We start from the raw sequence: 27863 nt of genomic DNA, 5'->3' as shown, positions 1-27863 counted from the left end.
GAGTTACAGCTTACTTCTGATCAGCAGATGGAGGTCGTCCTTTAAAGTTCATGAAGTCTTCCTTCGACCAGTCACTCTTTAGGGACAGACAGCTGGGAGAGTCTGGTCTCTGCTGCTGGACCCTGAAACAGAAACAGATGAATGTGCATGTGTGACACGTTTAAATATGATCAACTGAGACCCTGCTACTAGTTGCAAGGCATAGTAAAGTCATGGTCTGTAGGGATGTTTGAATATGTAATGACATTAAAAGATCATACTTTATATAGCTGCAGGGATTGACTAAAACCAAAAGTGGGTAATGAAGTTAAAATGTGCAACAGGATTAAAAATGGTTAGGCAGTTGTGTATCTTTACTCATACATTATACATTATACATGATTTAACCAAGGGGGAGCATGTAGATGGTGAAGGGAAGAGGGCCAAGCACCGAGCCTTGCGGCACGCCTTGGTTGACTGGGGCTGGAGGGGAGCTGGAGTTTCTGATGGTGACAGACTGTTACCTGTGAGAGGTATGAGTGGAACCAGGATAGAGCTGTACTCGTAAGGCCAAGGTAGTTGGATAGGCGGTTGAACAGGATGGTATGGGAGATGGTGTCCAAAGCTGCAGACATGTCTAGGAGGATGAGGATACTGATGTATGAACCAACCAGCTGGATTTGATCGAAGCTTCCATCAAATCCAGCTGGTTGAGGTCCAAGATGGCGGCGGGCAGTTTGGGCGCAGTGGCGGCGATCTATCTGTGCATGATTGTTCTGAATCTCGGGCCTCTGTTTGGCTGCACCACTCGTCGTCTTGCCCCCTTGGTGGAACAACGCGCGGAGGATGCATCATTGTTTGCACCGGCAACATGGCTGAATATCAAGCACTTCGGCCATGGTCGGCATGTAATCTACAGTACATTCATCTGGCACTCCTGGCAGACTCTCACAAAAAAGGGACAAAAACGAAAAAAGGAGAATATTGGGCTATTGGCTCTGCTCTGTCTGCTATGTCTCTTGCTCTCGGGAGATATCCACATGTGTCCGGGTCCCGGCGTCGCTTCCATCAACCTGACAGCTGGCGGCCCGGCCGCCGAGCTCCACACGCCGCCGGCCGGTTTCCGAAGAGGATGGCTAGCTGAACAGCTGGCACCACCGGTGGGTCTCTGCGGTCTCGCGCTGACGGCTGCCGACCTAGCAGCAGGACCTCTATCCACACCGTCGGAGGACTACGGGTCCACCCCGAAGGCTGGTAGCCGAGTAGCAGAGATCCACACATAACCATCTAACTTCAGAAGAGGCCGGATAGCTCCCACACCATCGGAGAACTGCGGGTCCGCGCCGAGGGCTAGCGGCCTAGCAATGGAGACTCACGCATCACCACAAACCAACAGCTAGCTCTGTCTGCTCCACTGTCAACAACGGCACAGAGGTAAAGCCTAAAATGTTTCAAACAGTGAATCAAGCAAAAACAGTGTGGGATCCTCGGTGCAAGCCGAAGGGACTTTTCAGTGGACATTTCAATTTCCGCAGCATCTGCAATAAACATGAACAACTAGAACATCTCCTCCTTGAGTCCAATATTGACTGTTTGGGAATATCTGAATCTTGGCTAAAACAGTCGTCACCATCCACTCTTGTATCGATGTCAGGATATAATGTGTTTAGGAAGGAGAGACTGAAGGGAAAAGGAGGGGGTGTGTTGCTTTATGTGAGGGATACCTTTACTTGAAGGGAGATTGCTCTTCCAGCTAATGTTGAGTTTGATTGTGTTGGTGTGGAAATCACACTTTCTGAGGAAATGTCCCTCACCATGATTTGCCTGTATCGACAACCCACCGCTAAGGTGGATTTCTATGACCAGGTAAAACTCATGCTGAATTCCTGTGACTCCAACAAAGAGCTAATTGTTTTAGGAGACTTTAACATAAACTGGAATGACAAACAAAATAGAAAGAGCTTAAAACGGATTACGGATAAACACAACTTAATACAACTAATGGATCAACCGACTAGAATAACCAAAACCTCCACGACTATGATAGATTTATTATTTATTAACAAAGCTGACAGAATATTTAAAACCTACAACTTCCTGACTGGTCTTTCTGACCATAATCTTGTTCTTTTTGCCAGGAAACTCACAAAAAAAGGTTCATGGCCACACCTAAAACCCCTGCCTTGGGTTCTCGCTTCATCCCCAAAAACCTGCAACAACGTTTTATGGAGGCAGTGAAAATGATTGATTGGGGGGACACTCTGTCCTCTGAAGATATTGGTGAAAACAGTCATCTGTTTATATCTAAAATTAATGACACAATGTCTTCCTTCTCAAGGACAGGGTCAGTTAGGGACAGGAAGGAACATCATCTTCCCTGGCTGAATCTACAGTGCAGGAATCTCATGAAATCTAGAGACCAACTATTAAAGCAGAGCTTGAAATCCGGACTATCCACTGACAGACAGAAATTCACTCATGCTCGTAACAAAGTGACTCAAACAATAAGACAGGCCAAAGCAAACTTTTTCATCAATATAATTGAAGGTGCGAAAGATAACGGTAAAAAAGTTTGGCGAACCTTAAAGGGGACCTATCATGCAAAATGCACTTTTGTACGTCTTTTCTACATGAATATGTGTCCCCGGTGTTCCAGGGAACTCACCAAGTGTCAGAAAACACAACCCTCTCTATTTTCCTCCATACCCAAATCTCTAAAAAAGGGGCTGCAACGGATCTGATAAAAACTGATCCAGATTTGAACACTGTCCTGACGTCAGTAAAGTGGCGCTACGGCTATTGGGCCAACTCTCCACCTATCAGGGGAATGTGGGGTTGGGCCATTGCCACTCGAAAGCGCTGGAGACGCTGTAGTACATATGCCAGGCCTGTAAGTGGCGCTGTAGTCTGCCACAAAAGCAGCGAAGAAGACTTCCCGCCCATAGTTACCATGGTTACCCTTCTGTTTATTCTCCGCTGTGGCTTTTTTTCTCCCTCCCCGAGGCAAGCGTTTGCTCCCGCTGCTTTAATTCAATGCAATCCCTCCCCGTCGAGGCAAGCACTGTAATTCTCTCCGGTTAGTCCACCAGCAGATGACAAACACCCACCTCTCCGCCTCTTCCAAGGAACGAGGGGACCGTGCGGCAGAGTTTCAGTTTCAGTTTCTTTCGCCGGTCAAGATGTCCATTAAAGTTGAAATCTTCCGGACAAAATTAGAAAAGTGCCGGTCAAAGGTCTTCTTTGTTATTTATTGAGCTTTAACCTCTTAAGCCCTGAGCCTGTTTTTCAGGTCTCAGGCTCGAAAATGACATTCCCAGAACAAATGACCATATCTTCCCTTCTAAAAGGGTTAAATTAATAATCTTTTTTCTCAAAGTAATGATAAACCTGTGAGTTGGATGTAGAAAAGTCAGAATCAATATAGATGTTTTTTATTTAAAGAAAATTCAGATTTTACATAGTAAAAAACTGTAAATTATAGTGTCCAGTCCAAAAATTCTTTTTTACTTATAATGAAAACTACCCTTGGATGATGGGTTAGTAGACTAAAAGCTTTAGGAATCCAAAGTACAACATATAATAAGTACCCTGTATCAAGATTGATGCAAAACAAGTGAAATTTGACCTTTTTAGAGAGATTTAGCCAAAAAACCCCACTTCTGGGGTCATTTGGGTGGATTTGACCTATCTCTGGCCCCCCTTGCTCGATTTTGATGAATGAAATCTCTTTATAACTGCTAGAGCCAATGGAATCGAGGGAAAGTTATATACACACCAAAACGTTAACAAATAAGGAGTGAGAGTGACGCGTTACCAAAACCGGAAGCTGCATACACTCTGGTGGCTACCATTAGCAGCTAACTTTTCCGCTCCGATTTTTACATAAAAAATGGAATTATGGATTATAAATAATTTCTTAAAAGGTACAGGTACATTATCAACCTATGGATCAACAGTTGTAGACATTTTATTTTTCGTTTTAATGCCATTGAACACGTCTTTTGACCTAATTGACAGCTACGGTGAGACGATCTGCCGTAAATGCTCCGTAAAGGTACGTGTTGTGATGTCTGTGTTTGCTTCCCCTGTCGCAAGTTCGGATCGCTCAGTGATGATACTATACCTAAATAATCAGTGGAGTCTCAGCTTTAATCGGCTATATTGTATGTGCAGCTACGATAAGTAATTAGGGTATCTTTATCTTGAATTGTGTGCCGCAGTGCGTTCGAATTTTTTCGCTCAGGGATCATTTAGACGCTTCTTATGAGACTTGTGTTTTGTTTTGGTAAAAATGGTTCATATCTTCAGTTAGCTGAGATTCTTCCCGTTAATCTGGTGCTACACATTAATAGTTTCATAAATGTTAAAAAGCCCTGAGACATTGTCTCGAAAAAAAAACGGTGGGAGGGATTCAATGGGGGGACCGTCGTGCTTAAGAGGTTAAAACAAATTAATAACGACTCGATATAATAATATAATAAAACACGGAGGACGGAGATCTCTTTTTCTCCCCCTCTTCTGACTTGATCAGAGCACGCTCCCCTCTCCTGCAGGGGGGCGTGGTCAGCTGCAGCTCACAGAATCAGCCCTCTGCAAAAACAGGGCTGGAGAACAGCAAAGAGAGCGAAATGAGGCATGGCTAAAATGCATGATCTGTTTGGTATTTTGAAAACAGAAACGTATAAATATACCTTATATAGGTATGGCCCTACAATATATCATTTAAATATAGCATGATAGGTCCACTTTAAATAAACTATTAGGTAATCATACCAAACAGGAAAATAATGCTCTCGAATAAAAAATCCATGAAGCCCTGATAAAAGACCCTGCAGTGTTGGCCAGCTCTCTGAATGAGTATTTTATAAATAGTGCTCTGGACATCACAAAGCTCTTCCCGCCATCTGAGGTCTCACCTAGCCCGACTGTGGATACACATCCAGTTTTTGACCTGGAGGAAATCACAGAGGTGGAGGTAAGAAATATAATCTCAGGGTTAAAAGGTTCTAAGGCTAGGGATGCAGATGATTTAGACACCAACTTCATAAAGACACATATTGACGGTCTAATAAAACCAATTACTATGCTAGTGAATCAATCTATCAGCACGAGGGAAGTTCCATCATCCTGGAAGGTGGCCACGGTGACACCGATCTTTAAATCTGGGGATAAGGCAATGATGTCCAACTACAGACCAATCAGCATCCTCCCCTGTGTCTCTAAGATAGCTGAGAAATGGGTGTCAAAACTAATCACCAAACATTTAGACAAAGGTTTCGCTCCACTCCACCCAATGCAGTTTGGTTTCCGTGCTCACCACTCCACTGAGACAGCTAACTGTGTCTTTGTGGAAAAGGTTAAATGTATGTTGGACACAAGCCCATATGTAGGTGCTGTCTTCCTTGATCTCAGGAAGGCTTTTGACACTGTTGACCACCAAGTGCTCCTTACAAAGCTGACTCATTTCAATTTTTCGGCAGTTTCGATACAGTGGTTTAAGTCTTACTTATCGAACAGAAAACAGTGTGTTTCGGTCCACGGTGCCAAATCCCCCTACCTTGTCAACCAGCGACGTGCAGTCAGGAGAGGCAGGGGAGGCAGAGCCTCACCTGTCATACTCCAATGTAACGGGAAAAAAACTAAATAGTAATAATAATAAAATGTCTCCACTGATCTGTGTTGTAAATGTGATTTCTGTATGATTCCAATCGCTTTTATAGTCAAAATCAGCAAATTTGCCGAGCTCCGTTACATGGGAGCGATGAGAAGTGAGGCAGGGACGAGCTCTGCCTCACGTAACCCTACAGAAACTGGCTGGAGCGCGGGCACTAAGCGCATGCCTGTTACCATCTCACTGTAGGTCACAATTGTAATGTTTGTAGATCCCTTTATTACATGTGTCCTCGCCATCCATAGACTCTAAATAACTTATTTTTATTTATCAGGTATAAAGCAATTGAAACATTTGTTTCATAAAGATATAACATTGAAATCATTTAATGATTTAAGAATATGACATTTCAAATAAGGATTTTTTCAGATACCTGCAAATTAGGAACGTGATCCAATCAATTATTAAAAGCAATACATTGAGATGGGGATTGTTTGAAGAGGAGGAGATATTGATGTCATCGAGCACGATCAAAGGTAACATTAGTGAATTTAATGCAGTTTTTTCTAAAAGAGCTCAGTCATCATTTCTAACTTTAAAAAAGATCTGGGAAAAGGACTTAGGGATACGGATAGATGAAACTACTTGGCTGAATATTTGTGAAAGAACACACTTTCCATTCACAAGCAATAAAATCAAAGAAGCAAACTTTAAATGTATCAACAAATGTTACCTCACACCCAAAAAGCTCACTCCCTTCATCTGCTGGACGCTGTCTACCATGGGCCTCTGAGGTTCATAACCCACTGTAACCCCCTCACACCCCACTGCACGCTGTCTACCATGGGGCTCTGAGGTTCATAACCCACTGTAACCCCCTCCCACCCCACTGCATGCTGTCTACCATGGGGCTCTGAGGTTCATAACCCACTGTAACCCCTCACACCCCACTGCACGCTGTCTACCATGGGGCTCTGAGGTTCATAACCCACTGTAACCCCCTCACACCCCACTGCACGCTGTCTACCATGGGGCTCTGAGGTTCATAACCCACTGTAACCCCCTCCCACCCCACTGCATGCTGTCTACCATGGGGCTCTGAGGTTCATAACCCACTGTAACCCCCTCACACCCCACTGCACACTGTCTACCATGGGGCTCTGAGGTTCATAACCAACTGTAAACCCCTCACACCCCACTGCACGCTGTCTACCATGGGGCTCTGAGGTTCATAACAAACTGTCAACCCCTCACACCACTGCACACTGTCTACCATGGGGCTCTGAGGTCATAACCAACTGTAACCCCCTCACATCACCCCACTGCACGGTCTCTACCATGGGGCTCTGAGGTTCATAACAAACTGTAAAACCCCTCACACCCACACTGGCACGCTTGTCTAACCCATGGGGCTTCTGAGGTTCATAACCAACTGTAACCCCTCACACACCACTGCACACTGTCCTACCATGGGGCTCTGAGGTTCATACCCACTGTAAACCCCTCACCACCCCACTGCACGCTGCTCTACCAGGGGCTCTGAGGTTCATAACACAACTGACTAAACCCCCTCACACCCCACTGCACACTGTCTACCCATTGGGGCTCTGAGGTTGCATAACCCACTGTACCCCCTCACACCCCACTGCACGCTGTCTACCATGGGGCTCTGAGGTTCATAACCCAGCTGTAACCCCCTCACACACACCATTGCACGCTGTCTACCATGGGGCTCATGAGGTTCATAACCCACTGTAAACCCCCTCACACCCCACTGCACACGCTGTCTAACCATGGGGCTCTGAGGTTTCATAACAAACTGTAAACCCCTCACACCCCACTGCACGCTGTCTACCATGGGGCTCTGAGGTTCATAACCAACTGTAAACCCCTCACACACCACTGCGCACTGTCTACCATGGGGCTCTGAGGTTCATAACCCACTGTAAACCCCTCACACACCACTGCACACTGTCTACCATGGGGCTCTGAGGTTCATAACCAACTGTAAACCCCTCACACACCACTGCACGCTGTCTACCATGGGGCTCTGAGGTTCATAACCAACTGTAAACCCCTCACACACCACTGCACGCTGTCTACCATGGGGCTCTGAGGTTCATAACAAACTGTAAACCCCTCACACCCCACTGCACGCTGTCTACCATGGGGCTCTGAGGTTCATAACAAACTGTAAACCCCTCACACACCACTGCACGCTGTCTACCATGGGGCTCTGAGGTTCATAACCCACTGTAAACCCCTCACACCCCACTGCACGCTGTCTACCATGGGGCTCTGAGGTTCATAACAAACTGTAAACCCCTCACACCCCACTGCACGCTGTCTACCATGGGGCTCTGAGGTTCATAACCAACTGTAAACCCCTCACACACCACTGCACGCTGTACTCTTTAGTCAACTGGACATCATTATCAATGCGCAGATCACTGCACTGGTACAAATTCATCTATACCGCTATGCTTGGACTGCTGCCCCTCTACATATCCACTTACATATCACACACACAGTACAGCTATAGCCTATGATCTCAACATGACATCACTCTGTCCGTCCCCTCAGTTCGCACGGTGCTTTGGAAAAAAGCCATATCATACTCTGCCCCCTCGACCTGGAACACACTTCAGCAGGAACTTAAGCTGACCACTTTGATACCCATCACGGATTTTAAACTAATTTAAAAAAAGCTGGAGAAATCATCTGTGGGTGTTTGCACCTGCTTTAACTGACTGCTGTGTGGATTTCAATGACTACTTTTTTTACGATGTTGTATTTTAGTGTTGCCTCTGTGTTTAGTGTCCTGTCTGTCTGTAACTTTGTGTGGTAGTGTTACCACTGACAGGTCTCTCTTGCAAATGAGACCTTGTGTCTCAATGAGATTGTACACCTGTATAAATAAAGGCTAAAAAAAAATAAATAAATAAAAAAAGATGCATAACATTTACAATATTTGTGAAAGAACACACTTTCCATTCACAAGCAATAAAATCAAAGAAGCAAACTTTAAATGTATCAACAAATGTTACCTCACACCCAAAAAGATGCATAACATTTCCAAAGAAAACTCTCCAAAATGTCCGAGATGTAAAAGAAAAGAAGGAACATGTATGCATCTGTTTTGGGACCTCTTGAAACATTTCTGGGATTCGATTCATGCTCTCACAAAAGCCGTTTTAGCCTAAATCCATGTTTCTTCCTGTTACATGCCAAACTTTAAACTGAACCCCAAACATTACAGAATACTAATCACAATAACATATTTTGCCAAGAAATGTATACTTTTATTCTGGAAGAATGAACGTCCTCCAACATTTAAACTTTTCATTGATCAGATAACACATTTTTTACCTCAGGAGAAAATGACATTGGAAAAATATAATCGTGGACATATTTTTCAAGCTCTGTGGTTGCCATTGTTTTCTTACTTGGAAAATATATCTGAGATATGACCAATGATGGAATGGTGCATTCTGTGGCTATTTGTCCTGACGGCCGGAAATACTAGTTGTGGTGTTGTCATTGTCTACATTGTCGCTGTATTGTATAATTATTTGTTTGTTTTACTTTGATGTGGTTTCTTTTTATGTTTATTTTCATGGCTCTGTTGTTTAAGTTATCTTGATAAGCATTTTTTTGTTTTGCCTGTGTGGGCATGTGCGGGTGGAGGGAGGGAGGGGGGAGTGTAGTGAGTGTATTGTGATATTACAATGTAAATGAAATGGCATCGATTACTGTACACTATAATGAAATAAAAAGACTTGTAAAAAAAAAAACGTATTTCACGTATATATGATATTTAGGCTCGCTGGTCTCATCATACAACGGCAATGAGAAAGCCCCAGGGGAGGCAGCCATAACCTCTGCCGCACTGCAGGGGGCGCACGTGAGCCCACAGGTTCTTGTTGCTACTGTTATTCTACGCAGAGACGGTAGACGCAAACAACAAACTAGACTTTTGAAACTACAGGAAGATAAGGAGGACTTTTACAAAACAGTAATAGAGATTGTTGTCCAGAAGGATAGCATGGACTTCATCTTCAAGTCAAGGTAAGATAACAATTGTAATGAAAATGGGATCTTACTAAGAAAGAACAATCCAATATTTAGATTTTGGGTATCCTTTTGTTGAACGGTCTGTTTAAAATTAATCGAAAAATCTTACTAAAAAAGCTTTTGAAAATAACAGAATATTTCAATTAAGGTCAAAATATAATATTTGTAAATCTGACTCTGAAAGAGTCAGTGCCTCACCAGCCATGAACCTCACCGCACGTCACTGTTGTCAACCCAGTTGGGGTTCCACAAGGTTCCATTCTTGGACCATTACTGTTTTCTCTGTACATTAATGACTTGCCTAATGTATGTCCTGAGTTGAATGTGCAAATGTATGCCGATGATGCGGTCATCTTTGTACATGGGAAAAACACTGAAATGATCTCATCGTGTCTCTCAAATGCTTTGGACAAGGTTCAACACTGGATGAACAACATTTGCTTACAGTTAAATGTAAAAAAACAGTATGCATGATGTTCAGTAAACGACCAGTCAAAATCGAAGGATCCAACATGTTTTTAAACGGAGCAGAAATAGAACTAGTCTCCCACTTCAAGTATCTTGGAGTCATATTGGACTCGAACTTGACTTTTAAGAAACATATTAAGAAAGTATCCAATACCATTAAATTCAACTTGCAACATTTTAAACAAATTAGACCTTTCTTAACTGTCAGTGCTGCAAAGTCATACCTCCACTGTATGATTCTATCCCACATTGAATACTGTTTTACAAACTGGTCGTTTGCTTGTGCCACAAACCTGAAACCCATAGAACAGCTGCACAAGAGAGCTATCAAGGTGTTTGACAGAAAGCCACATTCATCCCACCACTGTACCATCCTAGAGAAACACAATTTCTTGAGTTTTGACCATTTAAAGTCTTTTAAAAGTATGTGTTTTTTTTATAAATGTTTACATGGACTGCCCCCCCCCCTCTCCCCCCCTTAGGGGAATTCATCCACTAAAAACACACTGGACGCTGCACTAGGTCAGAAACCAGAGGAGACTGTGAAGTCCACCGTAGACGGACCACTTTTGGACAAAATGTCCTCTCCATTAAAGGCAGCTCTTTGTGGAATAGCCTCCCAACTGAGATACGGGATTGTTTCACTCTTTAAAGGTCAACAGACGTGTAATCACCGCTAAATGCTCTTTAACTCAGGGGCATCTCCTCTTGCACTTTATCTCTTGTATCTCCTCTTGCACTTTATATGTCGTTGCTGCTACATTGTGCTGCCATGTGGTAAATACTTATATGCTGCTCTTGCTCTTTCTGCATATCATGTATTTATTTTTGTTATGCATATAAATGTCATGTTCTTAAATGTTGTTTAGGATACATAGCGAAACACAGCCAAACTCATCCTGAGCACACACAAACTCACAGCCGAAGTAAAAACAATAAGTGTGGCTTGATATTGAGTAAGAAAAAGGTTGATAAACGCTGTGAGAATGGGTCTGCAGAGAGAATGGGTCTGCAGAGAGAATGGGTCTGCAGAGAGAATGGGTCTGCAGAGAGAATGGGTCTGCAGAGAGAATTTCGCTGCGATCCCAACTGTCTGTTATATCTCTCACAGGCTCCGCCCTCTACTGGACTCTATGGGTACTACCTTATCATGCAAGCATTCACCTACTGAGATTTCTATAGACGTAGCCGGCCCCGGGGCGGGCCTACCTGAATGCGTGCGCATCTCACTTCCGTATAAAAGGAGGCCTCGCCTCCTGACCACCATCCTTTACTCTTCAGCAAGCGGAGGTGATAGCCTAGCACTGAGTCCGAGACGTATTATTTGAGAGAAAGGAAGAAAGAAAACGAGTATTTTTTGAAATCATGCCCTGGATTAAATAGCGGGCGTCGATCCCCACCACCTCTGCTTCGAGTGTGGGGGACCAGGATATGGCCGAGGCGGTGCAATTCACGTTCGCCATTCCTTCCGGGTCCGGCGTCCATGGAAGTCCACCGCCCAGGGCTGTACTCTCCCTGGATGATGATCATGGCGGCGGGTGTGTGGGCTACTCGCTCATTGCTAGAAATGCCCCCGCCTCACAAGGTCAGAGCGATTATTGGGCCGCAAGGCCGAATAAGTAGCTTGGTCCACGGGCCTTGCCCCAGGCCCGGTTCCCTTTCGCTCGGTGGCTTCACATGATATAGGGGCGACCCTACTTCATCACAGGCCGCCGCCGCTGCCTGCCGTGTGATGTCCCTGGGATATCACGCCGCATGGCACTTTCCAAAGAGGACCGTGTTGATCTCCTGGGAGCCCCCGTGTTTACGGAAGGGCTCTTTGGATCGATCTCCTTGCTCACGGGATAAGGAGTAATCGCAGCGTGGCTGCTTCTTGCCCATCCCCAGAGGAAGAAACAGTCATACACTCCCCGCCTCTGCTGTAAACCCCAGTATAGGGAGCCAGCAGGTGGGTATGTGCACGTGAGTGGGATAAACCGAGTGCTGTCAAAGCACTGTGCGGGTTCAAGAGACGCTGTTGCCGGCGTGCTGTTGTCAGAAAACACACCTTGCCTGGTATAATAGCTCCGATTAATGCATTTCACCGTTGAATGGGAAATACAGCGTTAATACGTGGGCGCGCGGCCCTCGTAAGAGTGGCCGCGGTGCGTTCAGGGACCTCCGCAGGAGAACGGTGGTTTACGTTTATAAACTCTAGTTCTGGAGTGGTGTGTGTGTGTGGGAAAATTCAGTAAACACGGTTGCATTTATCCCAGAGTAAGAGTCATCTCTCTCCACAATTCCACTTTTCCTCATAATGTCCGTTTCAAAGAGAGGGCATTGTGACGGCGCGCGCGGCCCCCCTCCCCTGAGGGCGGGCCGCGGTGCGTTCAAAGACCTCAGTAGAGAGAAGAGTCACCGCGGCGCGCACTCCTCCACAGGCCTGCAGACGAGAGAGCGCATCGCGACGGTGAGACGAAGGGAGAGGTGCCGGCACGGAGATCCCGTGCCCGCGGTGCCCTCCACCTCTTCGGCCCACCCCGTGGAACCGGCGTGTCGGCACTCACGGGGACGGGCTGCCCAGCCCCGGCAGGCTCCGCAGCAGCAGAGAGCGGCCGGGTGGGGTGCTCCGTCTTTACGGAGCTGCCTGGCGGGGGGAGAAAATCTCTCCGTCCGGGACGAGAGGGCGAATCCCGCCTCCTCCCTGTACAATGCACAGATCACTACGTTTTCTAAATAAAAATGAGGTTGATCTGTATCCAAATCTAGGTGTCTTTTGTTTCCACAAATGCTACACTTACACACAATGTTAACCGTACAAATTCCCCATTCGCTGCCCCAGCTGTAGCTCCTGTAAAGAAGGTGACTAGTGGGCATGCGCAGATGAGAGGGATGAACCGCAGGGAGTGCTATCTAAAGGAAAGCGCTATGCGGTTACAGGGACATTATGGCCGGCGTATTGCTGTCAGAGAACACACTACGCCTAGAGCAAAGACTCCAGTTAATGCAGTTTACCGTAGTGGTAAAGGCTGCATTATGGCGGAGCCCGCACTCACACAAGAGCGCGTGGCGGGGCGTTCAGGGACCTTAGTAAAAACACACTACGCCTATAAAAACTCCGATTAATGCTGTTTACCGTAGTGGTGAGAACAGCATTATGGTGGAGCGCGCGCACACACAAGAGCGTGAGGCGGTGCGTTCAGGTACCTCAGTAAATAATCGGCCCTTTCTGTGTCGACCCTCCATGGGCAAATCTTCCATTCATGGGGAGTTTTGCGGCGGAACGGGCCACCAGAGAGTATCACAGCTTCATAGCTGCGGCCCCACAGCTGAGGGCTTGTCCATAAACACGATGTTATGGGGAATGGAAACTCAGCTGTGTACTAATAGAGTGGATGGACAGGTCGCTGAAACGGGGCTATTCACTCCAGTTTTGCAGCGTCCCACCTCCTTTTATGGGCATGCGAAAGGTAAATCTGTCTTCCCAGGAGGAGATGAGTTTCCTCTCATAAGAGATTTGGGCTCTGGTGCAGAAGCAGGCTGTGTCTGTTGTGCATCCTCAGCACAGAGAGAAGGGTCTTTATTCCATGTATTTCCTGGTTCTCAAGAAGACAGGGGAATTCAGACCTATTCTAGATCTCCGCGGCCTGAATCGCCACATTTCCTGCAGGATATTCCGCATGGTAACTATGAAACAGTTACTGGGCTTGTGCAGCCAGGCGATTGGTTCACCACCATCGACCTGAAAGACGCGTACTTTCATGTAGAAATTGCTCCAGAGCACAGAAAGTATCTGCGTTTTGCCTTCCAGGGAATAGCCTACGAGTACAACAGACTCCCGTTCGGCTATTCCCTATCCCCACGCACATTCAGCAAATGTGTGGCCACAGCGCTTTAACCGCTGCGCGCCCACGGCATGAGAGTTTTCTTTTACCTAGACGACCTCATAGTCATGGCTGGGTCCCGGGAACAGGCAATGTTTTGCACAGCACGATTGATCACACACCTAACCAAATTAGGCTTTGCGATCAATTGGAAAAAGAGCACCCCCATACCTCACCAACAGGCGTTGTATTTGGGAGTGGTGCTCGATGCAGACGCGCTGCGTGCCACCCTGTCAGAGAGCAGACGTGCGTGCCTTCTCAGGGCGGTGCACAGGCTGCGACAGGGGGCGACAGTGACAGCTTTAACTGTCATGCAGACTCTGGGTCTCATGGCGGCTGCTCACATGGTGGTCCCGTTGGGGTTACTACATATGCGCCGCCTGCAGAGGTGGTTCTCCAGCCTGCGTTTGGATCCCAAGAGGCACAAACGGCGGCTGGTGACCATCCCCCCCTCAGTGGAGGGCAACCTCCGGTTTTGGGGGTCCCCGGATCACCTCCAGAGGGGGTCTCCACTGGGACGGGTGACCTCCTACATCACAGTGTTCACGGACATCCAGAACAGGATGGGGAGGGACCTGCCTGAAGAGGGCTATAGGTGGGCGCTGGGCTCTACAGAGTTTCGACACAGCAACCTCCTAGAGCTACGGGCGGTAGTGTTAGTCCTCCAGCATTTCATGCCCCTAATTCAAGGGAGACATGTATTGGTCAGGAGCGACAACAGCACCACAGTGGCTTATATCAACAGGCAGGGCGGAGTCCGCTCCGCCGCCTTGTTGGCCACAGCGGAGAGGCTGTGGTTATGGGCATCAGAGGTGGTATTATCTTTGAGAGCCCTCCATATCCCGGGACTGGAGAACAGGGGGGCCGACCTCATGTCGAGGGGCGGCCCACTGCCAGGCGAATGGACGCTTCACCCGGAGGTGGTGAAGCAGATCTGGGCCCAGTTCGGGAGAGCGGAAGTGGACCTGTTCGCCAGCCGGCACAACAGCCACTGTGCCCTGTGGTTCTCCATGGCCCTGAGCGACGACCCGCCTTTGGGGGTGGACGCGTTTGCACACGAGCCATGGCCAAGGAAGCTGCTCTACGCCTTTCCACCGCTGCGTCTCATTCTCCCTCTCCTGGGGAGAGTGAGGCGAGAACGTCTGGCAGTCATTCTGGTGGCACCGGATCGCGTCGGGGCTCCGTGGTACTCAGAAATGACACAGATGAAGGTGGGCCAGCCCTGGGCGATCCCCCAGTTCTGGGGGGCAATGTCTCAAGAGGCAGGTGCAATCGGGGCGTTACCCACTCTGGGCCGTCCTCTTCAGGCTTAGCTCCTGAGAGGGACAGGCTGAGACAGGGTGGATTGTCTGACAGCGTTATTCAGTCTATCCAGGCAGCTAGAGCAGAATCCACCACAGCCTGTTACAGGCCAAGGTGGCTGAGATTCCAGCATTGGTGTGAGGAGCGGGGAATAGAGCCCCTATCTTGTGAGTTGGGCTCTAATTTATCCTTCTTACAGTTACTGGTGGACAGAGGGCTTGCTCATTCCACAGTGAAGGTGTATGCAGCAGCCATCTCGTCCTGTCATGAGGGGTTCAACGGCAGGTCAGCCTTCTCTCATCCACTGATGTTGCGGTTTTTACAGGGGGTCAGGAGGCTGCGCCCGGTAGTGCACGCCTCCGCCCCACAGTGGGACCTGCCGCTGGTGCTCAAGGCTTTGGTCACGGAGCCTTTTGAGCCTCTTGAGCTCTCCTCCCTGAAAGCACTGTCGTGGAAGACAGCGTTGCTACTTGCCTTAACGTCAGCCAAAAGAGTGTCCGAGTTAACCGCTCTGTCGGTGCACCCGAGCTGTTTACTGATTCGGGGTGACCAGAGTGGGGCGACACTCAGACCGAACCCCTCCTTTGTGCCCAAGAGCCTAAGAGTGCGTTCAGGTCGAGGGCTATTCAGTTGGGGGGTTTTAGTCTTCCACCCCATGGTGGGGCTAGAGAAGCTAAATTACACCTCCTCTGCCCGGTGCGCGCATTAGCATATTATGTAGAGCTCACAGCTACCCTGAGACGCACTGAACAGCTGTTTGTGTGCTTCGGGGGCGGGGTGACTGGAAAAGCTCTGTCCAAGAAACGCCTGGCAGGCTGGCTTTGCGAAGCCATTGCACACGCCTACAAGCAGGCAGGGAGAGCCTGTCCCATGGGGGTCCGTGCGCACTCCACACGAGCTGTGGCTGCATCAACAGCCCTATTCAGCGGTGTGAGTGTGGAGGATATATGCACGGCGGCGTCTTGGTCAACGCCAGGCCCCTTCATAAAGTTTTATCTCTTGGATATGTCTGGCTCTTTCTCAACGTCTGTGCTTGCTGGGGCAACACAGGACTGGTGAGGAGGGGGGGGGCTGTGGGTCAGTGGGCATCTGACCCCCTCCCCGGGCGTAAATGCGCTTACATTTCTCCGGACCCCTGGAGGGTCGCAGGGTGATGTAATGCGCTCTGAGCCCTCCATACTATAGTCCCTACACACTCTGCACAGGGTCAGTGGCTGAGTGGGGGGACATAGGGGGCACTTGCGTTCTCCCCGTGCTCTTTAGGGACTCAGGAGGGAGAGTGCATAGTGAACCCATACAGGGCTGCGGACTTTCCCTGTCTGCCTATGGGCAGACGCACGGGAGTCCTCAGCACTATTTTTGAGCACACTTTTTTGCGAGGCAAGCACGTCAGGGTGTGCTCTATCGGCCGCAGCCCGGACTTCTCCACGGTTACAACCGAGGGAGAGGTGAGTGAGGCGCAGCGGCTGCTAAAGTCGGTGTTGGACGACAGTGCGTGCATACATCGGGGCCTGTGAGAGATATAACGCCGGGTTACGTATTGTAACCCTTGTTATATTAACACAGGCGGAGCACTCTACCTTGGGGGCACTGTCTGTCCTATACCGCTCACTGAAGCGTGGTGTAGGATAGTGGTCAGGAGGCGAGGCCTCCTTTTATACGGAAGTGAGATACGCACGCATTCAGGTAGGCCCGCCCCGGGGCCGGCTACATCTATAGAAATCTCAGTAGGTGAATGCTTGCATGATAAGGTAGTACCCATAGAGTCCAGTAGAGGGCTCCGCCTGTGTTAATATAACAAGGGTTACAATACGTAACCCGGCGTTATCAGCCTGCAGCCAGGGAGGAGAAATCAGCTGAGCTGCCTGCTCCCTGCACACAGATGTGTGTGTGAGGAAGTCCGTGGATTGGTCAATTTGGACCAATCAGCGGGGGCTTAACGTAACGGCTCCGCGGACGTAACGTAACGGCTCCACGGATTGGTCCATTTCGTTCCGGGTACGGCTTGACATCATGCCGTACCCGGAAGAATCAAATGGACAATGACGTATCTCCAACAAGGCGTTTTGGGGAGGTATTTTCTGTGTTAGAGTTTTACTCGCTACAGGGTGTACTTTGAGGGTTTTGACTCTGCACACCGTTTACATGCATAAAAACCTTCATAACACAAGGGGACGGGTAATAACCGGAAAAGCATGACATGGGCCCTTTAAATGTTCATCTTCAAATAAACGATTAAATTAAATTAAATGAAATGATGTGGCCTAAATACACATAAAGCAGCTAAAAGTGTTGAAGTGCAATGATAACACAGAGTGAGAGGATCTCTGGATAGGAAGCACTAAAGAGAAAGCTTTCAGACTCGATTTAAAGAACTCAGGGTGGGGGCGGACCTCAGATCTCAGGGAGTTCGTTCCAGATCTGCAGCGCATAGAAGCTAAAAGCTGCCTCAGTGAATTTGGTTCTGACCCTGCACTGTAAAAACTGTTGCTTTGGTAAAACTTAAAAAATATGTGTCAAGCGGTTCCAAGCAATTATAGGAGTTGGGTAAACTCACTAATGTGATTTTTTCTGCATATGAAAAGATGAGATGAGCCTACAATTAAAAGCCCAGATATTAAGTGTAACCAATGCAAATAACAATCTGCTAAGAACCACACGAGAATAAAGTAAATTATAAAACACAATTGAGTTGCCGGAACCTATATACGACAAACTCTTCCTGATTTCAATCCAACCCTTTAAATATTTGATAGCATTGAAACATTGCAGATTAAACAAATAAATTAAAAAAGGGAACGTTATGGACATGTTAATACATTTTATTAAAATGTGATTATTTCAAAACAGTTGTCATAAAAGAGTAACAAGTTTGTTTAAAAGCACAACACATTAACATATGGAGAGACACATGGTTATTACTTGATGGTTATAACTGCATCTGGCTCTTGGGCAACGTATCACTTCATGCTGTGCATCACGAGCCTGTTGCACTTCGACCTCTGCTGTTCCCTGTAAATACAAACAAAACACTATATTGAGTACAAATCAGGACACACCATGTGTTTTCCTCAAAACAAAAATCAAATCCGTCTTGAAAACATAACGAGCCAGTTTACATTAGCTGTTAACAGACGGTAACAGAGGTGCTATTCACATGCATTACAAGGGGTTTAAGGGTGGTTTGCAAGAAAATGAACCAAATAGTCATGATATTGATATAGTTCATAAAATGTCCAACTACTTCTTTTTAACCCCACCTCATGCTCAGAGATGTATATAAAGTGGCACATGGGTCCTAGAATAAAAAGAACAGACGATTATTTCAACTTTTATCTTGATAAGTGAGAGCGCAGGCCAGTCTACATGAATGCAGGGCAAGGCACGTTTCTGTCCAAAGGTTCCACGATGGAGTCGATAATGTTTTAAAATATCACTTTGAGTGGTGACACTAGTGCTGCATAGTTTACATCTCCATCGCATCTGTGATTCAAAAAATAGAAATGGGTACGTTTACCTGATGCTCATTATATTAGTATGTAAACATAACACGTCTTGAATTAACCTCTGAAACAACAACTCTGACACACTCAAGGGCTTACCTCATGTGAACCTGAAGTCGATAGCAGGAGGCTAAATGTCTTCAAGAGGAGGTGTGTTTTCTGGTGAGGCAAATGAAAGAACAAAATAGTTACATGATGACAATGTAACAATCATTTCAGTAGAATTCATTAAAACATATTTAATTCAATTAATGGAATCAAACATTAAAACACAAGTATCATTTAAAACGGTATTGTATTTATATACGGATGGCATTGTTAGATACCAGTACAATTCCATGATTCTCTACACAGCAGATCCTAATTACTTCAATATACACTCCTTTATCTCGTTTGCATACTGTCTAATATCTACTTTATGTTGTAGTAAAACATCTCCTTAATAAAACTGTATTTATTGATATTTCTCGCTAAAGACTGCATTTTACTGGACTACATTGAACACATCTTGCTGACGTTATACATGCCTCCTCGCCCAATACACACTTTTACTGAATTGCGCCTGAATGCACCTTAACTGAAGTCACCTCCGTCTCTTTCTACTAGTGATGGGAATTATGGCTCTTTGAAGGGAGCCGGATCTTATGGCTCCGTTCCTTTCAAAGAGCCGTTCAAAAGAGCCGTTCAAAAGAGCGGTTTTTTTAAAAAGGGGGCGGGGTTACTAGGTTTATCTGCGAAATAATCACCAGGATAATGATTGACTGCATTGCCAGACCTAATGTCAATAATCTGCATTGTAAACATGACACAAGGTGGCGCCATATCCATGTCATTCATGTCAGTGAATGTACTTTGAATTTACCCTCTGCATGTGTTAAGTAAATAAAGTTGCCTTGCCTTGAATGAAATTCATGCAACTCTTAATATTAGATACTGTGTTTTTAAGTGGCGATGGAGATTATTTGTTGACCCTGCTTTAAAGGATATTTTGCCTTTACAAATGGTGCGCTTTATCACTGCCTGGGTTTTGGTTGAAGTGAATCCAAATGCTGCTGCGTTTTCGCGTTTGGCTCATTTTCCATCCGAAAAACACGTCGTCTACCTGTCCTGTACCACTTGGTATGACTTCTCTCTCGCGCATATTCCGTTAAGACCCACCCCACCTCACTCCTCGTGCTGAAACCTACCAAACAGAGTAGGGGCGGGTCTTCACAGAATACGTTTGGGGAACAAAATCAAGCTTTTTAAAAGGCGAGTGGATTTTGGCAGGCAGTGAGTGCGGACCAACTTTGATTGAACGATAACAAGAACGGCTCTCACCAAGTAGGACTCGGTTCCCCTCGTTCGTACCAAAGAGCCGTTCAAAAGAATCGGCTCGTTCGCGACCGACACATCACTACTTTCTACTGAGAGCTAACGTTAACTCTCCTGCAGATTCCAACATGGATAGCGTTGCATAAGCATGAAAAATATAGTTTGCACTTAATTTTGTATAATAACAACTCGATGCTGTAACTGCAGACTATGAGTTTAAATTGGGTACACTAAGATTGTAGAAAGATAATTCATTGCTCACAGTAAAACAAACGGCAAAATACATATAGAGGAATTAATATCAAATAGGCGCATTAGTAACTTACTCTTACATAACCGCTGGGTTATAAAGTAGTAGGGAATAGTTTTAACGGAGGTATTTTACCGCACAACATGCACGGCAGGAGAGCCTCTGAGCCCCGCGGCCGCATCACGGTGCCCGGGCCAACGCTTAGAGCGGCATAGGGGAACAGTTTGCGGAGTTGATTCTTAATACATACTCTTAACTTAACCACTTTTAACAGAATTGCGTCGGTAAGCACTTGATGCAAACTTTGCCCAACAACTTTGCGTGAAGAAATAGACTACATGAGCACGACAGGGCTGAGTCTAACTTTAACAGCAGTAATGGCGCTGGCATGCATTAAAATGTCGATGTTTCGTTCAAAACAGTGAATACAAGAAAAGTAAATAACACATTCTAGTTAAAAAGCAGTAATTAATAACTCAGGTGGCATGCTTACTTGTTTTACGATGGTTTGAGGAGGATCCAACGCAAACACGTGTCCAACTGCTGAAGAACCGCTGCAAAGAGGAACAGGAAGTCTCACACCACGGTATTCTCGTTTGAGGGCGTGGCATGACCGTGGCGTTGAAAAAAGCATTTTTATTACGTTTTCCAAAATGTCTTTTTAAAGAAAGTTCAGAAAATGTGATATTCATTTACAAATTAATGAGTTCTTAAAACATGTTCTCATTGTTGCTTACGTGTTACTTATTTAAACGCACATTGAAAAAAAACTAATTTAGGGCAAGTCAATTACATAAAAAAATTGAGTTTTGTTAACTTCACCATCGGAACTGTTTTTACAGTGGACGATGAGTAAACCTGCCCCGATGATCTGAGAGCTCTGGGTGGCTCGTTACAGAGCAGCATATCAGACATGTATTCTGGTCCCAATCCTTTGAGTGCTTTGTGAGTTAAAAGTAAGATTTTAAAGTGTGTTCTTTGTGGTATTGAAAGCCAGTGCAGAGCTTTGAGAGCTGAGGTGATGAGCTCAGTTCCTCTGGTTTCAATGAGGACTCTGGTGGCAGCGTTCTGGATGAGTTGTAGTAAAACACTGTTGCAGTAATCAAGTCTGCTTCTATTATAACCGGACTCTTACTGTGAGTTACAGCTTACTTCTGATCAGCAGATGGAGGTCGTCCTTTAAAGTCTATGAAGTCGTCCTTGGAGGCGTCGCTCTTTAGGGACAGACAGCTGGGAGAGTCTGGTCTCTGCTGCTGGACCCTGAAACAGAAACAGATGCATCAAGAGAAGAAGAAGGAGCTCAGAGGGGAAATGCACATTCTGCATTTGATCCATCCTAGTGTTAGGAGCAGTGGGCTGCCATATGTACGGTGCCCGGGGAGCAGTGTAGGGAACGCTGCCTTGCTCAGGGACACCTGGGTAGCACTTGGTCTTCCGGGGTCTTGAACCGGTGACTCTCTGGTTCCCAAGCCAAGTCCCTACGGACTTTGCCACCACCGCCCATACATTGGCACGCTGGAGAAAAACTGATGAAAATATGTTAAATCTAAAGTCACTCTTTACAATGTAATGGTATAAATCACTCTGTGTTGCCCAACAGATGAACCTTCCAGACTTTCTGAGTGTCCTCTATCAGCCGGTGGACTGCTCTCTATGTGAAGGACTCGGGAAGATTTTCAGAGAAAATCCTAAAGACGTGAAGTTTATCTACAAAGTGCCTCTCGTCTCTTCAGCTGCCCTACAGCCAGCAGTGTGAAGCTAACGTAAACACATCTGTCTTTAGTGGATAACGTCACTGAGTTCATTTCCAGGATGCTAACTGCAGTTCACTTAACGCCCACCGACGTCGCTAATAACCAGGATTTCCTGAAGGTTACACAGAAGCTTTAACACAGACAACAACTGACTCAAATGGCTTTTAGTCCGTTTTAAATTCTTACCCCCCATCAGCAGATTGAGGCTCCATTGAGCGGTCACTCAGGAAACACAGCAGGACTCAGGTCCAGGTTCAGGTCCAGGTCCAGGTCCAGGTTCAGGTCCACCTGGAATAAATTCACACCATAGACTGTATATATAAAGGGAACAACCACACACACACACACACACACACACACACACACACACACACACACACACACACACACACACACACACACACACACACACACACACACACACACACGTAATGATTGATAATAATAATAGTTTTTGTGTGCAGGTGTATCTCAGGTAAAAACAGGAAGAGAGTTATAGTCTGTCTCTGAGTCTCTGAAAGTTAAACTAAAGAGTTGTTCTTATTCTCTGAGCAATGATTGATAATCAGAGTTGTCTCTAAAAGCTCTGAAGTCACAAAAAGTTTCGAAGGTGCGACACGACGAGCACAAAGTGAAACTGCAAACACTTCAAAATAAGTCACAAGCTACCCTGCAGTATCAATCAATCAATCAATCAATCAATCAATCAATCAATCAATGTTTATTTATATAGCCCAATATCACAAATGTTACATTTGTCTCAGTGGACTTCACAGTTTGTACAGAATATCAGTGACAATACGACCCCCTCTGTCCTTAGACCCTCTGTCCTTAGACCCTCACATCGTACAAGGAAACACTTCCAGAGAAACCCCACAGTTTAAAGGAACATGGGAGAAACCTCAGGGAGAGCAACAGAGGAGGGATCCCTCTCCCAGGACGGACAGACGTGCAATAGATGCCGTGTGTAAAGTATACAAAGTCATTCAAACTAGCTGCACCTTTACCAGCTTTGAGAACACTTTCATGATCAATCATTATAAAACATATCATATATATTATTCTGAAATGGACCAATCTGCACAATGACTACTTTTATTGTCGCTACTTTAACTATATTTTGATGCTAAGTGCTTTCTCGTTGCCTTTCTTTGGGGATCACTCTTCACTTCTATCGGACTCTGAAAGCTTTCTGAAATATTCCTCTCGTTCCAGTCACAGTTAGAGCTAGTGCAATAATGCATCCTGTTAGCTTGTTAGCTTGTTAGCTTGTTAGCTGCAGCTGAATCCTCAGAGAGCTTTAGACCTTCATCTGCAGACAAACACAGAGCATCAGTCACTGAGAGCTGCAGGAAGTGTTCATATCTGTGCACGTGAACACCTGAAGTTCAGGCTGAGAGTAACAATGCGTCACATTTACTTATCATTTCATTCTATTCTTCACTCTCATTCATGGATTTGAGTTGGATCATTTTATTCCATGTTTACTGATCTAGTGTTTTTATTTCATGATCATTAACTTCTTGTCCTGTTTGCTTTAGATTTTAATTTATTTCTTATTTATATATTTAGTTTTCCGGCTCAATCTCCACTATCCCTTCTCTCTGTTTATTTCTAAGCATGAAAACAAAGCAATCTGTAAGACATGGCTTAACATGTTTTATTGATTCCTATTTATCAATCCATTTATTCATTTGTATATTTCTATAGTTATCTGTTTGCTTATTATTCATCTATGCATCATTTTCATTCTCTGATTATTATTTATATAGTATTTATATTCTTCAATTTATGTAATTTTTATAATTGTTTCATTTATTGTGAGCTCTTTTTATCACTACTCCTGTTGACTATATTTATTAATTTATTCCTCTTTGTATTTTCACATATTGTTTTCTTTAATTATTAATATTTAAATGTTCACGTTCATCATTTTATTTTTTGTAAACGTATTTACTCATCTATACTTCTTCATATATTATGTAAATGTTTTTACCTTTTATTGTATTTCCAAATGTTCTTATTCGTTTTTATTTAATTAATATATATTTGTATTTCATGCTCTTAAACTATTATCTCTTTACTTTGGTTTGTGACGTTTTTTATGAATGACCTGTGAGTGAGGCTGTGGGATGTGTCGCCCTCTGGTGGCTGAGGGAGGAACATTAGTGTTGTTTTCTTTGATTACTAATGTTTACATTTCCACATTTATTTTAGTATTTAAAAAATGATTTGTATTTTTAAATGATTTCGCTAAATATTTCCGCATTTTAATTTTCGTTCATCCTCTACATTAATTCATCTTAATTTTCACATGTATTTATTATTTTTACATTTTTAAATGTTTTCTTTAAATATACTTTCCTGGTCATGTGACGAGGAACAACCAATCACAGCGGAGATATCTCAATAAATACACACACACTAAAAGATTAATAACCAGAAAAACATGTCATGGGACCTTTAAATACTTCGCTGGTCATGTGACGAGGAACAACAATAGACTGTATAAAGGTAACAACCACACACACACACGCACACACACACACACACACACACACACACACACACACACACACACACACACACACACACACATTATTATTGTATTTTAAAATGTTCTTATTTTATTAAATTCCGCTTCATATATTTTTACATAGGATTTTAATTGTTTTTATTTAATTCATATATTTTTTAATTTCCTGCTCTTCAACTCTTATCTTTGTTTACTTTGGTTTGTAATGTTTTATTTTTGTATTTAAATTATTTTATGAATCAGTTGACCTGTGAGTGAGGCTGTGGGATGTGTCGCCCTCTGGCGGCAGAGGGAGGAACATTAGTGTTGTTTTCTTTAAATACTAATGTTTTCATTTCCACATGTATTATTTTTGTATTTAAAAAAGTATTTGTATTATTAATGTATTCCTCTTTATATTTACAATGTTTTACCTTTACCACTTTTGAAAAGATTATCGTTAAAGGTCCCATGTCATGGCCATTTCTACTGATCATAGTTCCATTGTTGAGGTCTACTAGAATAGATTTACATTGTTCAATGTTCCAAACTCACATTGGTTTCTCATACAGCATCTCTGTATAGTATGTGTATTCACTCTCTGTCCTACACGGCTTGTTGGAGCTCCTGCCCCCCCCCCCCCTCCCTGTGAGCCCACTGTGCTCTGATTGGTCAGCTCGCCCACTCTGTTCTGATGAGTCCACCACCGTTACGGCCCCTACACATGGCGGCGTGCGTTGACGCTTCAACGCTTCTGCCCATTCACTTTGAATGGGGTGACGTCACGATTCGCCGAACTGCATTGTGGGAGCAAAGCGTAGCTTTTCTCGCGGTGCTCGCTGCAAAAGTAGAGCAATGTTCTACTTTTGAAGCTGAGGCGGAGGCGTCAGCCAATCAAATCCCGCGTATGCAAATCTGCCAGTACAAGCGCTAGCCAATCAAACCGTGTGTATGCTGAGAGAGCCAGACTGCAGTTCATTTCCTCATATGCCAAAAAATGGAGGAGAAAATAATCGTAGCGGTAGGGAATCACCCGGTGCTTTCAGTCCCTGCTCACCTACCGGGATACAAACCGGAGGAGCCAGGCATGGAGGGAGGTGGCAGAGACAGTGGGTGAAATAAGAGCTCTTACATAACATTTTATTTATATTCCTTCTACTTTAAAGGGGACCTATCATGCAAAATGCACTTGTGTACGTCTTTTCTACATGAATATGTGTCCCCGGTGTTCCAGGGAACTCACCAAGTGTCAGAAAACACAACCCTCTCTATTTTCCTCCATACCCAAATCTCTAAAAAAGGGGCTGCAACGGATCTGATAAAAACTGATCCAGATTTGAACACTGTCCTGACGTCAGGACGGTGGCGCTACGGCTATTGGGCCAACTCCACCAATCAGGAGGAGACAGCCACGGCCATTGCCGCTCGAAAGCGCTGGAGACGCTGTAGTACATATGCCAGGCCTGTAGGTGGTGCTGTTCTCACTGAATCTGCCCTTGCAGAACAGAGCTATAAATTGTCAAATTGAGCAAAATGAGGCATGGCTAAAATGCATGATCTGTTTGGTATTTTGAAAAAAAAAAAGTATAAATATGCCTTATATAGGTATGGTCCTACACTATATTATTCAAATATAGCATGATAGGTCCACTTTAACTAAAGTACAAGATCTGAGTATAGTAAGTCATATTATTGAAATGATAAATCATATTAATGAGATAGTAAGTCATATGTCATTGCCATAGCTACAGCTGATCAGAGAAAAGTTTAATCAAATCTAAGTTTATTTATCAAATTCAATATCAAAAAACACGATTGTCTCAGTGGGGTTTGCATTATTAACAAACATACACACAATTCATGATAAAAGGACAAGATAAAAGTCAATACAAATACAACAGAAAGTAAATTAAAATACAATAAAAACAATAAAATGACTTATTGTGCGTGGGCTCCGTCACATGCTGAGTCAGTCCATAGCTATCAAGAACACAAAACAGTTCTTTAGCCCCTCTGTCCTGGGGGTTGTCAACATGGATGTTAAAATCACCAACAATGACTAGACGGTCAAAGTCAAGACACACTATAGACAGCAGTTCAGTAAAGTCATCAAAAAAGCTTGCACAGTATTTGGGTGGTCTATAGATATTTAGGAACAGAGCTCGAGAGGAGCATTTCAGCTGAAGGGCCACATATTCAAAAGAAGCAAAGTCCCCATAAGATGTCTTCCTGCATTGAAGGGAATCATTGAACAGAATAGCAACTCCACCCCCTTTCTTATGCATTCTTTCCTGACTCATAAAACTAAAGTTGGGAGGGGTTGATTCGATAAGAACAGCTGCACTGTTATTTTGTTCAATCCAAGTTTCCGTTAAAAACATAAAATCCAGATTGTGCTCAGTGATAAAATCATTGATTAAAAATGTTTTTCCTGCCAAAGACCTGACATTTAATAAAGCTAGTTTAAGTTTGTTAAACACACTATCAGACAGATGTGTTGTGGCAAGCTGTGGCTGACATGGAATCACTGCTAAATTTGATAAACTCACACAAACGTTTGAGCGCTTCCTGTGTCTAAGCTGATTCACCGATCTCAATCTATTACCTATCAACACAGATATCAGCAAAGCTACTGGCAGGCAGGGCCCCGGCATGTGCTGGAAAGAGTTGAGAGTGCCATACGCCCTTCAGCCTGGACCCAACACATATCAGTCAGAGCTTGCTGCCTTTAGTACACACACATCCTTATCAGGTTTCGGGGAGGAACATTAGTATTATTTTCTTTAAATACTAATGTTTACATTTCCACAATTATTATTTTAGTTTAAAAAAATGATTTGTATTATTAATGTATTCCTCTTTATATTTCCAAATGTTTAACTTTTCCTCTTTTGAAATGTTTATCTTTAAATACTTCGCTGGTCATGTGACGACGAACAACCATAGACTGTAATAGGGAACACACACAAACACACACACACACACACACACACACACACACACACACACACACACACACACACACACACACACACGTACATGTACGGTCAATAAACCTCATTTACACAAATTCAAACCTCATTTCTGAGTTTAAAAAAACACACATGTTGATTCATTCTACCAAATTGACCCCAGATGCTTTATATTTGAATTAAACCCAAAACCTAATGAAAGTGATCATAATTATTTTCTCGCAAAACGTAGTATACGAGTACATGATATGTTTCTGG

At 44.6% G+C, this 27863-nt stretch overlaps 1 protein-coding gene across 1 annotated transcript in view; it reads right to left on the bottom strand.

Moving 5' to 3' along the window:
- The window catches only part of LOC117499340 (NLR family CARD domain-containing protein 3-like), a 40798-nt gene extending 18393 nt beyond the window's left edge, over positions 1 to 22405 (bottom strand). The window contains 3 exon segments of the mRNA XM_034151682.1: positions 15 to 122; positions 21517 to 21624; positions 22305 to 22405. Of these exon segments, the coding sequence (XP_034007573.1) occupies positions 15 to 122; positions 21517 to 21624; positions 22305 to 22330 (242 nt within the window). The 5' untranslated portion in view covers positions 22331 to 22405.
- Between the last annotated feature and the right edge of the window lie 5458 nt (positions 22406 to 27863).

Source organism: Trematomus bernacchii, unplaced genomic scaffold, assembly GCF_902827165.1.
Source record: "Trematomus bernacchii unplaced genomic scaffold, fTreBer1.1, whole genome shotgun sequence".
Lineage (NCBI taxonomy): Eukaryota > Metazoa > Chordata > Actinopteri > Perciformes > Nototheniidae > Trematomus > Trematomus bernacchii.
The sequence above is the reverse complement of the archived record's forward strand: the minus strand, read 5'-3'. Positions and strand labels throughout refer to the sequence as shown.